Source organism: Lepidochelys kempii, chromosome 12, assembly GCF_965140285.1.
Source record: "Lepidochelys kempii isolate rLepKem1 chromosome 12, rLepKem1.hap1, whole genome shotgun sequence".
Lineage (NCBI taxonomy): Eukaryota > Metazoa > Chordata > Testudines > Cheloniidae > Lepidochelys > Lepidochelys kempii.
Window position 1 is genome coordinate 4,285,645 of NC_136391.1, and position 16,556 is coordinate 4,302,200.

The window sequence follows — 16,556 nt, forward strand, 5'->3', positions numbered from 1 at the left end:
CTGGATTGGCTGGCTATATGGATACTTGGGGCAGCTTGCTATTGGATAAGTATGCTGGGAAAAAGGATGTATAAAAGCCTGTGTAACTTCCTGCTCTGTTGTGCAGGATTTGAGATTTTATTCTCCCTGTACCTTTTTGCAGCTGCAAATAAACTTTTCTGCTTCTCCACCCCGTTGTGATTATTGGGTGTAGCACACCGGGTAACGAACCACTCCAGCTGTTGTTCAGCCTCTCGGCACTGGGTGCCGGCAACACATGTAATCTGGCTGGGTGTGGGGCTCCACATGTGGTTGTGCTGAGTGGTAACAGCGCCTGGAGAGGTTGCTGCTGGTCACTAGCAAGGCATTGTGAGAGACAGCCCAGGCTGGATCGAGTTCAGGGGGCACAGCGGTCCCACAGTCCCAGGCTGCACTCCGGGGATCCCGTCACAGTCCCATTCCTGGTTCCCCCGTTTGCCAAAGCCCTCCAGGAGACAATGCTAAATCAAACCCTGATATTTCTAATGTAAAAACCAAGCAGAAAACAATGTAACCCCTTCAAAAAATTGTCTTTGTACATCACAGAAACCAGGAAAAGGCACTATGACCAGGGGCACTCCCCTCCTGAGTGCCTCCCAGTGGTTCGGTGTGGTACTGCAACCTTTTCCCCATTTCTGGCACCCACTGTAGGTTGCCAACTCGCTAGGCAGGTCTTCAGTGGTTCAGCCCTCTGGCCGAGTCACACATTCAGAGCAGTCCCCTTCCAGGATAGCAGAGAGTTCACCAAACTGCCAGCTCTCACCAGGTCTTCAGCTCTCTGAGCCCTTTAAGTCCAGCTCAGGCTTCTAAACGAGCCTTATCCCCTTCTGGGGACTTAGGCCGCTTTACCCACGGCTGCTGGGGGAACCCGGGCCCACCCCCTACTCTGGATCCCAGCCCTGGGACCCTACACCCAGCACCCACGTATCACCTAGTTTAAATAATTGTACTGTTTTCCCTAGGCCTCTTCCCACCTGGTTCCTTTATCTTCACCCATTACCTTAAGATTGCAGTTCTCAGGTCCACCCCCTCCCGGCTCCACCCCCCTCCCAGCTTTTAATCCATTGCACACCACTCAAGCAGAGCTCCCTTCCTCCCGCTCCAGTCCCAGCCAGGGGTCTACCCTGCTTAGCCCCTGCAGCGCCTGTTAGCTGAGCCTGCTGGGCTCTGATTGGCTATATCCATGCACGTCTGGAGGACCTGCCTTTGCTGCTCCTTTCCTGGGGCATGGTATAGGAGCACTGCAAGGCCTCAAGCCCAGGACCACAAAGGCCAGGTGCACTCCATCACAGGCACAAACAACACTGAGTTTTGCTTTGCAGTTCATCTTTAAATAGAACAAAATGTGGGCCTACGTACCTGATCAGTGGCTCATCAATTCCACTGCTCTGCTTACACAGTTAACAATAATGCTTCCTAAAGTACCCCTCTGCCATGCAGCAATCCAGAACAAAATTCATGACGAGTCGGCCTTCTTCTTTATTACTCCTTCCTTTCCCCCTGTTTTCTAACTCATGTATTGCCTAGCCTCCCCAGTTCTCATAGCTACTTTGGTCAATTCTTTGCATAACACTATCCACATGCTTGGCTGTATAGTCGACATACAGTAACAGGACCCTGCACTCTTTGATCTGAATGCTTAGGGCCGCCAGCTTACTCTACAAGATCATCAAAATGTCATGACGTTGTACCATTATGTTGTACAGTTCTGGTTAGCGCAGATGTTCTCAAACTGTGGTCCACGGACCACCAGTGGTCCACGAGCTCCATTCAGGTGGTCCATGGATAGTTCCCGCTAAGGCGTGTACCTGGGCGGCCACACACAGGAGAATGAAGGGCCGCAGGCGTGGCTCGTCTAATTAAGTGCCTGGACCCTGGAGAAGACGCACGTGTAAGGTGAGGTGGCGGCCTTGGGGGAAATAGGGGGTAGGTGGGAGGGGGCAGTGAGGTGAGAAGAGGGGGTGGGGGAATTTGGGACATGCAGGGCTGCGGCGGCCAGAGAAGGAGGCAACTTTCCCCAGCTCCAGGGCTGTGGCTGCTGAGAAGAGACAGCCCTCCTTCCTGCCCCAGCTCTGTGGCTGCTGCAGTGGGGGAAAGACCCCCCTCCTTCCCAGCCCCAACTCGGGGGCTGCCATGGCGGGGGAGAGAGGGCACATCCATCACAATTAGAAAGGTAAGACTACTGATATTAAAATATGAGTTGTGTGCTTTTATTTGTAGAACAATTTTTTTTTAATTATTATTATTTTTAATATAGCGCTTTTATCCAAAGTGCTTTACAATACTTAGCTAATGGTACAAACAATATTTGGAAAAATCATTAAGTGGTCTGCCAAGACCCTCAGCAATTTTCAAGTGGTCTGCGAAAAAAAAGTTTGAGAACCACTGGATTAGTGTATATATGTTCCAGTGCCCTTTACTGGGTGGAATCAGAATTCCACTGGTGGGTGGGTGTCTGAGAAAGGGGGAAAGAGAGAGACCCCCACCCCTTTTCTGCTCAGATGGCATGGATCAGGAGGTGCAGAGTTCTGTCCCCAGAGTACAGGCATCTTGACATTCTCAGGGGCCATTGTGTGCAGCATGGTGACAACTGTGAAATTCCTAAAGGGTCACAGATCTCTCACGTTGTGATATATTGAACCAATGTTCCATACTACACTGCTCTGTTTCATTTGGGTTCTTATGCCACAACACGTTGATATTGCGCTGACCCCAAATCATTTCCAAGACACTACAATGTCCCTGCAAGCCTTGTTCTGAGGAAGGGACTGTCCTGGGCCCTACAAACCAATCCTTCTCCTAGCTTGAAAATTAGACTGTGGTCTCTTTGGTGTAGGGACTGTCCTATGTTTGTACAGCACCTAGCACGATAGGGCCCCTATGGCATGCTCCTGTCATAATTACAATAACAGGACCATCCCCCTAAAAACACGATATTCTGCAAAAAAAAGATGTCAACTCCAGCTCTTCCGCTCACACATGTCCACTTGTGCTTCCCAAGAAAAGCAGCGGGCTCTCAAATGTTTGTAATGAGTTCCCCTGTTAGTTGGTTCTGTGGAATTTTGCATGATGTGGCTGATTCTCATGGTGGGCTCATTGAGAATGTGATCTCCAAACCACTTTCGTTTCTGGCTGGCGCAGTGCATACTCTGAGTTGCCAGGTTGGACCCCAAAGGGTCTCCAAACTGACGCTCTCATTACATGAGGCCTACTCTGAAGGGGTGAACCTCAGCTGGCTCTGCCCAGAGGAGCACTACAGGCCTAAGACACATATTGTCCCATTGTTTGCTGCACGCTCCTTCCTCCACTAAGAAATAGGAGATTCCAAAAGTCTGCCCCAATTTCTTCACTGCCCTGACCCCAAAGATTCTGAAATCCCTTGGGGCCAACCTTGTACTTTATATATTTAAATTAGGGCTGTCGATTAAATTGCAGTTAACTCATGCAAGTAACTAAAAAAAATTAACTGTGATTAAAAAAATGAATCGCCATTATTCGCACTGTTAAACAACAGAATACCAATTGAAATGTATTAAATATTTTTGGATTTTTTCTACATTTTCAAATATATTAATTTCTGTTACAACACAGAATACAAAGTGTACAGTGCTCACTTTATATAATAGGCGCCAATTCTGTGGGTGCTCCGGAGCTGGAGCATCCATGGAGAAAAATTAGTGGGTGCTCTGCACCCACTGGCAGCCAAGCTCCCCGCCCTGCCCCACCTCACCTGCTCCTCCACCTCCTCCCCTGAGCGTGCCACGTCCCCGCTCCTCCGCCTACCTCCCAGCGCTTGCCGCCGCCAAACAGCTGTAGCAAGCTCCGGGAGGGAGGGGGAGGAGTGGGAACATGGTACGCACAGGGGAGGAGGCAGGGAAGAGGCGGGGCCGGGGTGGGGATTTGGGGAAGGAGTTGGAATAGGGGCAGGGAGCGGGTGGAGTTGGGGTGGGGACTTTGGGGAAGGGATTGGAATGGGGATGGAAGGGGGAGGGGCAGGGGTGGAGTTGGGGCGGGGCCAGGGGCAGAGTGGGGTTGAGCACCAGTAGAAGTCTATGCTTTATATTACTTTTGATTAAGAATATTTGTACTGTAAAAAATATAAACAAAAGAAATAGTATTTTTCAATTCACCTCATACAAGTATTGTAGTGCAATCTCTTTATCGTGAAAGTGTAACTTACAAATGTACATTTTTGTTACATTACTGCACTCAAAAATAAAACAATGTAAAACTTTAGAGCCTACAAGTCCACTCAGTCCTACTTCTTGTTCAGCCAATCGCTAAGACAAACAAGTTTGTTTACATTGATGGGAGATACTGCTGCCTGCTTCTTATTTACAATGTCACCTGAAAGTGAGAACAGGCATTTGCATGGCACTTTTGTAGCCGGTGTTGCAAGGTATTTACGTGCCAGATATGCAAAGCATTCGTATGCCCCTTCATGCTTTGGCCACCATTCCAGAGGACATGCTTCCATGCTGATGATGCTTGTTAAAAAAAGTGTGTTAATTAAATTTGTGACGGAACTCCTTGGGGGAGAATTGTGTGTTTCCTGCTCTGTTTTACCTGCATTCTGCCATATATTTAATGTTACAGCAGTGTCGGATGATGACCCAGCACCTGTTCATTTTAAGAACACTTTCACAGCAGATTTGACAAAACGCAAAGAAGATTTCTAAGGATACATACAGCACTCGACTTAAGGTTTAAGAATCTGAATCTCCAAAGAATCTGAGGGGGACAAGGTGTGGCGCATGCTTTCAGATATCTTAAAGGAGCAACACTCTGATTCGGAAACTACAGAACCCAAACCATCAAAAAAGAAAACCAGCCTTCTGCTGGTGACATCTGACTCAGATGATGAAAGTGAACATGTGCCAGTCTGCTCTGCTTTGGATTGTTTTCGAGCAGAACCCGTTATCAGCATGGACGTATGTCTTCTGGAACATTGGTTGAAGCATGAAGGGACACATGAATCTTTAGCGCATCTGGCACATAAATATCTTGTGATGCTGGCTACAACAGTGCCTTGAGAACACCTGTTCTCACTTTCAGGTGACATTGTAAACAAGACGTGAGCAGCATTATCTCCTGCAAATTGTAACCAAACTTGTTTGTCTGAGCGATTGGCTGAAGTAGGACTGAGTGGACTTGTAGGTTCTAAAGTTTTACATTGTTTTATTTGTGAATGCAGTTATTTTTTGTACATAATTCTACATTTGCAAGTTCAACTTTCATTATAAAGAGATTGCACTACAGTACTTGTATTAGGTGAATTGAAATATACTATTTCTTTTGTTTTTAGAGTGCAAATATTTGTAATAAAAATAAATATAAAGTGAGCACTGTACACTTTGTATTCTGTGTTGTAATTGAAATCAATATATTTGAAAATGTAGAAAATATCAAAAAATAAAATGCAAATAAATTTAAATAAATGGTATTCTATTATTGTTGAACAGTGCCATTAATCGCGATTAATTTTTTTAATCACTTGACAGCCCTAATTTAAATAGGTGGATTTAACGCTGGGGAAAGCTGCTGCATTAACACAGGAGAGGTACAGCATGGGCAGGGACAGGGCAAGGTTCCTTGCCCAGTCTGACAATCTGCCCCAGCCAGAATCAGCCCCTCCAGAACCAGAGGGGAGCTCTGTCTCCACGGCCCACTTGTACCTCAGCTTATCTGCCAAGGGCTGTGTGTGTGTCAGAGCGAGTGTGTCTGCCAGAGCTGGTGTGTGAGTGGCTGTTGGTGTTTTGTGAGTGGGTTGGTGTCCGTGGATGTTTTGGGATATGCGTGAGTGTCTGTGTCTGGGCATGGCAGGTTTCACTAGCTGCAGGAACTTTTTAGGCCAACTGAAGAGCAATTTTTCTGCATCTGTAGCAGGTTGCACTCGGAGGCCAGCAGGCCTAGTGGGCAGGCCATGTCTCATGAGTCCTTCCACCCCCAGAGACCTGTGCCCCGGAAGCAGTCAGCCCCAGGTCTGGCTTCTAGGCAGGGGAGCCACAGGGCTCCATACGCTGCCCCCGCCCCAAGCACCGGCTCTGCACTCCCACTGGCTTGCACACCTCCGCCTAGGAGCTGGACCTGCTGCTGGCTGCTTCCAGAGCGCAGCACGGTCCGGGGTGCCAGGATAGGCGGGAAGCCTGCCTCTGCTCCCCGGCTGTGCCACTGACCGGAAGCTGCTGGAGGTAAGTCTGTGCCCCAGCCCCCCCCAACCCAGAACTCCTTCCTGCACCCAAACCCCCTCATCCCCAGCCCAGAACCCTGACCCCCTCCCATACCCCAATGCCCTCCCACACCCTGAACCTCTCATTCCTGGTCCCACCCTGCAGCCCTCACCCCCCCCCGCACCCCAACCCTCTGTGTCCCCCTTCGAGCACATCGGCCACTGGGGCTTGCCCAGTCAGGCCCCTTCCTTCCCTAGGCCCCTGCAAAGCCCATCAATCTCCCCAACTCCCACCCCCTCTCAGCCTCCTCCTCTTCCTTCCGTGCTGACACACGCCCCACCCTACCCCGCACCCCAACCAGCTGTGGGGAGCCCGCGGGGCAGGGCCATCCTTAGGCATAGGCAACATAGGCAGCTGAATAGGGCACCTGAAAATTTGGGGCACCACTGGGTCTTAGTGTCCACCCATCCAGCTCCTATCCCTGTTCTGACCCTTCCTGCAAGCTCAGAGTCTTCCTCGGGAGGGGATCTAGTAGTTAACAGTGAAAAAGCCTCCAGCCTGCCAGACCGATTAACACAACATTGAAACTGTTAAAGAGCCATTCAATGGGTAATGAAACCATTTAACAGGCATTTGCCAAACCCCAGGTATATACTGTCAGTTTCTGAATTTACTGACAAAAACAGTTGTGCATTACTGTAATATTTACTCAGAACATATCAGTCTACAGGACCTTAGTTTAAAATTTGCTTTAAAAATGTTTTATTAGTGTGTTGGTGAAGATTATAAAATCACATCTCTAAAAAATCCTTGCACAGATTTTTAGATGCACAGTCATCTTTAGCCTTAAATGCTTGGATCTGCAGACATACCGTTTTTTAAAATAAATCCTTCAAAAGACCACCCTTATCTAAAATACACACTTGAATTACTATAGTAAAAAAACTTGCTTCCAAAGTCTTCCTGTCCTTTCTGTCCACCCCTTTCCGCCCCACCCCCCAGCTGAAGAGGTCCCTTTCCTTCCAGATAGCTGGACAAAGAGTTTCCCTTTCTTTACTTCTATCTGATGAACTAGTTTTAAGAGAACCCTCCAGCAAAATCAGTACCTTCATAAGATATAAAACCCTTTGTTATGCCTAAAATCTCTGGAAACATTTTTCAAAGTAGGTGAAATTTCATAAACAGGTCTACTGTTATGGAGAGCACCCGGGGTAAATTAGCGTTCCCTCTTTCCACAAGCAGTGAACGTTGTCATGAACCTTTTTAAACCTCTGTGACGGATTAATTTAAAATAATGTCTTTTGGTTCAGTGAGTTAAATAGGTAGTAATCTGGAATGATTCCCTCATGAAGGCTTAAGCGTACATGTAAAATACAAAATCAGCTCAGAAATAGGGATGAGGAAGATGTAAGAGAGAGGCGAGCGGCGGCCTGGACGCCACAGTGTTTAATGTCCTGTTCAGCCGGGAGCTGACTCCCCCTTCCGAGGAAGGTTTTGCAAATAAATGTCTGACAAACGTCAAGGCAGAGCAAAAACCCCGTGGCCGGCATTTTTTATTCCCAAGTTCAGTGCTTTTACTTGGGTCCCTTCTGCCGGAGGGAGCGGGTCGGGGGTCTGAGCGGTGACTCTCCGCCACCGGCAGCGCCGGGCGCCTTGTGAGCCTTTGCAGCCCCGTCCCACGCCGGGCTGCGGGTCCGGGCCGCCCTCGGGCCCCGCTAATACTGCGCGGGGCCCCAGGCCGGCCCGGCGGCCTCCCTGGGCGCGCAGCTCCCCGCCGCCCCTTCGGCTGCAGGCCCCAGGCCCGTCGCCCGGGGCGGGAGCTTTGCCACTCGCTCCGGTGGGAGCAGGATCGGGCCCTCAGGCAGCAGCCGGCCGGGCAGCGCCGCGCTCCGACCCCCGGCTCCGGCGCTGCGCGGAGGTACAGAAACACGCCCCCTCTCCCCCGCCGCCGCCGCGGAGATGGTTCGCGTCGCGCTCCCCCCCGCCCCCACGAGAGGCGATGGTACATTCCGCGGGCACAGCCCTCCGTCCCGACGTCCGTTGGCGGCCGGGGCAGGAGCGGCGGCGAGCCGAGCGCGTGCGGGTGCCGCGCGCCCAGACCCCCCCCCCCAGCTGCCGCGGGCCCTGCCCGGGGGCATGACTCTGTTCGGCAGCGAGGACGGGTGCTGGAGGTGTAAGTACGGCCCGCGCCCCTGCCCGCGCCTGCGCCGGATGCGGCCCGTTCCCCTCACAAGGTGGCCCAGGCGGGACGCGGCCGCGGCCGCCTCCGTCTCCTCCGCTGCCCCGCCTGGCGCCGGCTCGGCCGCGGGGGCTGAAGGGAGCGGCCCGGGCCGGGGCCGGGGCCGGGTTTGGGGGAGCCCGGGGCTTCTGACGCAGCGTGGCCGGGCTGCCCACGGGCCTGCGTGGCGGCGGGCGCGGAGGGGCGGCCGGCAGCCAGGCCGCCAGGCCGGGCGGGGCGCCCCGCTTCCCCCTCCCGGGCGGGCTCCCCCCAAGTCTCTGGGTGTGGAAGGTGGCGGCTGGGCCCTGAGGAGGTGAGAGGAGCCGCGGGTAGCCCCCTGGGCCTCTGGTGCGCTCTGCTTTACCTCCCTGCAGCAGGAAAGCGTCCATAGGCGCGGTGGGTCGAGCTTCCTGGGAGCGTAGAGTCGGCCTGAGCTGAGGAAACCCACCCTCGGCGCTGGTCCCGGCTTTGGGCTCAAAAGGAGCCTTTGCTGCCGTTCATCTGGGGCCCTGCCGGCCTGTCTGGGGCAGCCGCAGTAGGCGCCGTGGCCCCTTCGCCTCCAGGCATGTCCTTAGCGGTTAACGTCCCCGGGGCAAAATGCCCCCAAAGGAACCGGAGGAAACGCCGTCGGAGATGGAGACCCCAAGAAAGGAGGTGCTGGAAGGAACTGGGAAATTAAGGAGCAACGAGTCCCCAGGACGGGGTGGTATCCCCAAGAGTTCTGGAGGAATAAAGTGGCTGAACTGCTGATAAAATGGGCCATCTCTTATGAATACCAGTTACTGGACTGGAGGACTGACGGGAAGAAAATGTACCTGGAAGTAAAAGGTGGGGCGATTTTGGGAATTGCAAAGCAGTGAGCCTCACTTCTGTAACTGGTTGAAATAATAATTAAAATAGAATGGTAAAGCACCTAAATTAACATGCTCTGATAGGGATAAATCTGCATGGCTTCCGCAAAGGAATAGCGTGCCTCTGCAACCTATTCAACAAAAAGGAGAACAGCTGACATGGTTTATTTGGAGTTTCAAAAAGCTTTTGACAAAGTCCTTCGTGACAGGCTACTAAGGAAACTGGAGTCTGAAATAAAGAATTGGCATGGATCAAAAACTGGCTAAGTGACAGAAAAATGATGAACAGGAATATTTTTAACCTGGCAAAAGGTTAACAAGGTTGTGTACTATGACCACAGTTTTTAATATATTTATCAATGGAAAAGGAGGTGAGGTAGCAAAATTTTGCAGGTGACACAGGACCATTTAGGTTAGTTAAGACTAGAGAAGACCATGAGGAACTTCAGAGGAACCCAGTTAAGCTAGGTGAATGGGCAGCATGGTGGGAGGTGATATTCCATGTTGAGAAGTGCAAGGCAATGCACACAGGAAGAAATAATTTGAACTACTCTTATACCTTATTTTGTTCTAAATTAACTGTAACGACTCAAGAAAAAGGTCCTGGATGTCACTCAGTGAAAGTTGGCAACAAAAGTCAAAAAAACAAAATGTTAGGGTGCTTAAAGAACTGAGTGGGTAATAATAAAAATATTATAATGCCAATTTATAAATCAGTGGTCTGGCTTCAACGGCAATACAGTATTCAGTTCTGGCCACTTCATCGCCAGAAGGATATAGCAATAATTGATGGATTTCAAAGATGGGTGACAAAAATAATTGGTGAGGGAAGAAGTCTGTGTGTGGCAAGATTGAAGAGATGGGGTCTGTTTAGTTTAGGGAGGGGCTGTGAGGAAGTATACAAAACATAGAAGAATACAAAATAATGAGTGGTCTAGAGAAGGGAGATTGGGAACTCCTGTTCACCTTCTCTCAGATTACTAGAACAAAGGGATGGTCAAATTGGAAGACTGCAAATGTAAAACTGTAAAAAGGAAATTCATTATACAAAGCATAATTTGGCTGTGGAACTCACTGCCACAATATATTGATGAAGCCAAGGGTCCTAAGACAGAATGGACATTTATATTGATAACGAGGACATCTACAGCTTCTTCAGAAAGGATATTAACACCAATATTTTTAGATGGAATGTGGACACTCCTTCAGGGCACAAGCCAAGTATGAAAGGATTTTGGGAAGACCCTTCCTCTAGGGACAGGTTATTCCATTATTGTCCACTAGGGGGTTTCTTGCACATCCTTCTGAAGCATGTGATGCTGGCCACTGTCAGCAGAATGAGCATTGTAGTGTGTGCGGTTTTGTTGATGAAATCTGACTTTCGTTGACAAAAGTCTAGTGTAGACAGGGCCTTAGTGTTACTAATGTGCCTTCATGGAAGCGTTACTCTGAAATCCCAAATCACTCCTATTGTCCACCCCAGTGCCAGCAGAAGTCACACCAAAGAGTACTTGGTTTCTCCACTAGTCGACTGTTATGTTGGTGAGATTTTGTTTGTGTGTGTGTGTTATGGACACTTCCCCACTGTGAACGAGATGCAGTGAGTAGCATCAGCGGTTTGGTCTCCACCAAGCTGTGCTGCAGTTCAAATAGGCAACGATCGTTTTTGGAAGTCTTGGACAACTAGAGCATTATCTGGTTGACAGGGTATATATAGTAAAAGCTGTACTATCCTTTAAAAAAGGAAGCGGGACTGATCCTGGCAATTCCTGCCCTGGAAGTCTAATTTTTAACCTTAGTAAAATAATAGAACAAATATTAAAAGCAAAAAGAAAGCACTAATTCTTTGGAGGATAAAGGCACTATGAGCAATAATGAGAACAGGTTTAAAAAGACGAGTTCTAGCCAAAAAAATCTTGCTCATGCTTTTCGACAAAATTAGATATATTTAGAGGTTAGTAAAGTATTTACCACAGTGACTCATGAAAATCATACCCTTAAAATAGATTCAGATTGGCTTTGATATGGACATTACATGGGCTAAAAATTATTAAACCCTAACCAAAGGGCACTGAAAAGGAGGAGTTGAAATTGCAGGTGGAGAGGTGGGGATCCAAGTGGATAGGGGTTGGAAGAAGGTAAACCTCATGTTAGTTAAATGTGCCAGAGTCTGCCAGTCAATGGGATAGAGTGAGTTGCTATTCAACATAAAGAGTGGTTGAATCTGGCCTTAAATTTGCAGATGACACTAAATTGGGATAGTTGCCTACAGAGAGAGGATATAAATAATACTGGTGAATTGAAAGAAACTGGAAATATGGGCAGAAAATAAAATGAGATTCCTCTTGGAATAAAATGCACAGTGGTTTGGGATCAATATAATCCGATTTACAGATTTTCAAGGGAAGAGTGAAACCTGGAGGGCCGTGATGCTGAAAGAGACTGACAGATGACAGTAGAGGGCAAATTAGACACGAATGTGAAGTGTGATGTGGCAACAATGCTCTTTTGGACAGAGGCATCACATCGCGGACAAGGAATGAATAGTCCCGATCTGCATGACGCACCTGGAATAGTGTGTTTAGTTCTGGACACCTCGTTCCCAGAAGAGAGAGTGAAACTGGAAGGGATTCAGAGAAGAGCAGCAGAATGATGAGACAGACTGGTCGTAAAAGAGCTGAATATATAGCATGGCTAAGGTGGGGACATGACAACAGCCTGCAAATATGGAGCCTGTAAACACCAAGAAGGAGGAAGAATTATTGGCTGGTACAAAGCGGCGCAGTTAGGAGCAGTGGGTTGGAGTGATAACGGTGTAGTGCAGCTTTCATATTGCTGGAAGGAACCTGTTGCTTGGGGGACAATTCAAACTAGATGGGACAAAGCCCTGGAGGATAGACTCTAGGGGACAATCCTGCCGTGGCAGGGAAAGGAGCTAGATGACCCAGGAAATGGCCTGAACCAAACACTCCAAACCTTGGATCCAGATCCCTGTTTTCACATCTGGCCCTTCCTCTCTCATGTGCTGAGCCTAGGGCATGAAACTTTGGCTGTGAATCTCGTATTTTGGGCCATCCATGTTTCTTATTATTCTAAATAGACAAGGTAGAGGCGCCATGACTTGCCAAAGGTGACAAAGATCAGAGAATAGAACCTAATTCTCCTGATCCCAATCCAGTGCTCTACCCATTAGACCACACTGCCTGCCAGCATGACCTTGCTGGAGTGAGAGTCTGGGAGCAGCAGCACTGCAAGGCAGTGGCAATGTGAAAGGTCTCCCAAGTATGCAAGCACATGAGTGGGGGTATCTTTGCATGGTTTCCTTCCCCCACCCCATTCCTTCTTAGCCGTGGCAGGCCCTCTCTGCTGAGTCTGTTGTGGCTGAGGGATCTGTTGTTTGCCTGGGAACACCTATCAGCATTTCATGAATACTAATTCAGCTGGTACTTAGGCTCCAGGGATTACTGCAAACAAGAGGAGACCGTGTTCATTGCACAGGTGATGATGTGCAGACGTGTAACAGGTGCAAATGGGGGGCCATGGAGAGAGTAGGGACTGTCGGAGCAGCCCAGACCCCTCCAAGGCACTGGCACCTAGCATACTAGTGGAATCCTAAAGGTTACTAAAGACTCCCTGTCGAGATAAAGAACTGGCAACTACAGGAAGCACATCTGCTTGGCTGGGGCCCTGCCTGGAATTCCACAGCTCTCTATGTCCTATCTCAGCACATACTGGGTGTTGTGTGGGCCCGTCTTAGCTGTTCCTGAATCCTGCTCTGGATCTCTGCAAGGCATTACACATGGACTCTGCAGGGGGACAGAGTAATGGTGGAGCCAGCATGATCTGCAGTTGCATGGTGTACCGTCACTACTCTTTGGATGCAGCAGCAAAGATACTCAGGTGATGAGTGCAGTCGATACCAAGATAGATTTCCAGTCAGGGTGCTGGGATGTGCAAATGTGGATGGAAAGCAGGAGCTGCGCTGATGGGAATGGTGAGCTCTTAGTCTGGGCTTTTGCTCCTACTGCATGTAACCCCCGTAGGTCTGTATGCGCAAAGCGTGCCCATGGGGAGGCTCTGTCACTCATTTTCTCCATCGTTGGAAGGCAGAGGAGATTTCACTTCCATGCATTTTCCTGCCAGCTCTAAGCCTCTGCACCCCTAATACTGAGCTCTGAGACTCCCCAGCACTGACTGGGGCTGGCACATGGGGTAGGTGGACAGTGATGGTCCATGACAGCTTTGACTGTGATGGTGGGATCAGTGGGTAATGGTCTTGCTTGAAAGGTTGTTGCATCCTCCCCAAGCTGCATAGGACCCTAGTGCCCCCTTTGGCAGGACCATCACTATAGGGGCTTTCCTTCTACTGGGCTGGAAGACATTAGTGTCCCACACTGAAAGGCACTAGGTATCAGCCATCTGTGACATCCAGCTGAGTGACATCTTGCCAGACTGGCTTGGCCTTATATTCTTCTGCAAATCTTGTTTCCAGACAGTCTTCTGGACCCAGTCAGCACAGTTCACACTCAGCTGTAGGCACACCAGGCAGCGACACTGGATGCAGACAGGGTTAGTGCACCGTGTTCTCCACCTGGATTGACCCGTGCAGTTCTTAAGCCAGGTCAAAACATTCTCTGTCCTGATCCAGCCCAACTTCACTGAACCTGGGCTCAAGCTCTGTGAGGTTGGGGCCACATTATTATTGGTACTGCAGCAGCATCTAGAATCTCCAGCCGAGATCTGGTCCCCATTGTGCTGGCCTCTGTGCATATACGAACAAAGAGACTGTCCCTGCCCCAAAGAGCTTACAGGCTAAATAGACGGAGGAGGGGAAGCAGCTTGCTGAAGGTCACACAGTAGGTCAGTGGTGGAGGCCTCCTAAGTCTCACACTAATGCCTTATCTACTGATCCATGCTGTTACTAATATGAGGGTTGAATCCATGACCCTGAGATTGAGTTTCATGCTCACCCAGTGAAGCCACCAAGCAAGGATGGCATCAGTCGCAGGAAATCATTTGCTGCCCTGGCAGTGGGCCCAGCAGCACTGCTTCTAGAGGAGCAGCTAGGGATGGGCGCCTCCCCTATGTTCGTTCACTAGGAGCAAAGAGAAGAGCCTGGGCAGGATTCCTGTGCCCACCTGGAATGGACTTTGGATACAGCTCCTGCTGTGAGAAGAACCAGAACTGGATGTCAGTGGGCTACAAGGCCAAGCTCAGCCCCTCACATGGCTGTTTGCCTGCAGCAATAGAGGAACCTGAACTGTGGTGCTGGGACTATGTAACTTCTGCCATTGGAAGCTGGGAATCACCATCTGCTGATAGTGTCTGCAGAGAGGCTGCCTCACATAGGAGTCTCCTAAGGTGCCCCAGTCTGTTGAAAGCCCTTCTAAAGCAGGCCACCAGTCTGGGCCATGTCTGGCAGCAGCCAGGGTACCTCCTGGGGTAAGAAGAAAGGACTGAAATGAAGCTCTCAAACAGAGTAAGTGCAAAGAAAGTGCATTTGTGCCAATGGGAACATATGGCCCTCGAGTACACTGAGATTGAGACGTGAGTAATTGATTCCCCAGGGGCAACATTTCTGATGGTCAGATTGCCTTGTCTTTTGCTGTTCACCCACCAGGCTTTTTATAAATCCTTTGGAGACTCCAGAAACACAGCAGCTGGAAGCCCAGTGTGCTAAAGTTTAGCAACCTGCTAACTCTCGCTCCCCCTAGCTGTGTCAGTGACCATGCTGTACGTGCTGGTGCCTCTACCCTGGGAGGTTACAGAGACAACACCAGCAGGGGGCACTGGCTCAGCCAGACTGCAGACCAGTCACAGCTTGCCCTAGCTGCACCCCCTGCTCTGAAGCAGAGGTGAAGGAGCGGGCAGCTCCTTAGAGGGTAAATACTTTACCATCGTAGCAAGGCTTTCGTGTGGCTAACAGCACCCTGGCCTGGAGATGGCTTAATAACAAACAGTCCGCAAAGTCCCAGAATAGAGTCCATCAACACAACACAAAGCTTCTGCTCTGACATCTTCAGCCAGGCTTGGAGCTCTTCTTTTGTCCCAATCTGCTCTGCACCAAGCAGCCACCCCTGGCCAGAACTCCGCCTGCTTCAATTCTCCCTCTCTTTGGCCTACAGTGGTCAACAGGCAAAGCCCCTCTGCTGCTCTCCTGACCACTGTTGGTTAGTCCCCTTCAGGACCTCCTGCCCTTACTTCCCCAGCAGCTCCCTGACTCTATTGGGTGAGAGAGATCAATGGGTAACTAGCCTTCCCTGCTGCTGTCGCCCTCTTTATAAGACCCAGGTTCCTACCCTTAAGCCCAGGGGGAAACTGGGCTGCCTCTTTGGTCAAGAGACCTTCAAAGAAGCCCAGCACCCTGCATGAAGAAGTGCTGGTTTGTCGGTGAGTAGGACTCAGGTGGCAGCTTGGTGACAGGTAGGGTAACCATACGTCCCATTTTGGCGGGACAGTCCCTTTTTTAAGCCCTGTCCCAGCGGTCCTGACTTTTTTGGCAAAAGTGGGCATTTGTCCTGTTTGCTCTTGTCAGCTTGATCAGTTGGCCAGAGCAAACCGAACAAATGCCCACTTTTTAAAAAAAGTTGGGGTGCGGAGGAATGTGCCGGGGTAAGCAGCGTTGCCAGCCCTGCACGGGGGGGAGGCAGGGCTCAGGTGAAGGCATGCTGGTCTTGGGCAGGGGGAAGGCAGGGCTCGGGCCAGTAGTGATGCCACCCCCAGCCTTGCCCAAACAGCGATGCCAGCCCTGCATGGGGGGCTCACCCGAGTGGCTCAAGCTAGCCCTGTACTTGTGGGGGGGGGGGTGGAAGGCTTGTGCTAGACCCACAGTGTCCCTTTTTCCCTTTGGGAAATATGATCACCCTTGACAGGGGGCGCTGTGACTAGCTTTTTGATGAGACCCAAAAGCAAGGTCCTGACCACTTGTGGTCATCAAATATCTCCTGCCACTGGGATGTGAGTGATGTTACTCTGGCCAAACTCTACTGTGGATAATCTCATTCTGCCTCCTCCAGCCCCCTGTCGTTGCAATTGGCTGTCAGTTTCCTCTTCACATCATGTCCTTACTGCTTGTGTAGTTATACAGCACCTAGCACCACGGGGTCCAGTTCCTGGACTGGGGTTCCTAGTTACTACCATAATATACAGACTACCTCTAATAATAGTGCTGTTGTGCTCTCCTAGGGTCTCTCCCAGGCCATTTGCATCTCTGTCCAGGAACCTGTCCCCTTACAGTACCCCAGGCCTGACCAAGAGGCTCTGTCTGTACATAGTCCATCAGCCATGTTTTGTCACTGG

At 50.1% G+C, this 16,556-nt stretch overlaps 1 protein-coding gene across 1 annotated transcript in view; it reads left to right on the forward strand.

The window, feature by feature from the left end:
- Positions 1-8,206: 8,206 nt before the first annotated feature.
- LOC140896087 (uncharacterized) overlaps positions 8,207-16,556 on the forward strand; it is a 53,763-nt gene continuing 45,413 nt past the window's right edge. The window contains exon 1 of the mRNA XM_073307190.2: positions 8,207-8,361. Within this exon, the coding sequence (XP_073163291.1) occupies positions 8,325-8,361 (37 nt within the window). The 5' untranslated portion in view covers positions 8,207-8,324. The remainder of the gene's footprint in view (positions 8,362-16,556) is intronic.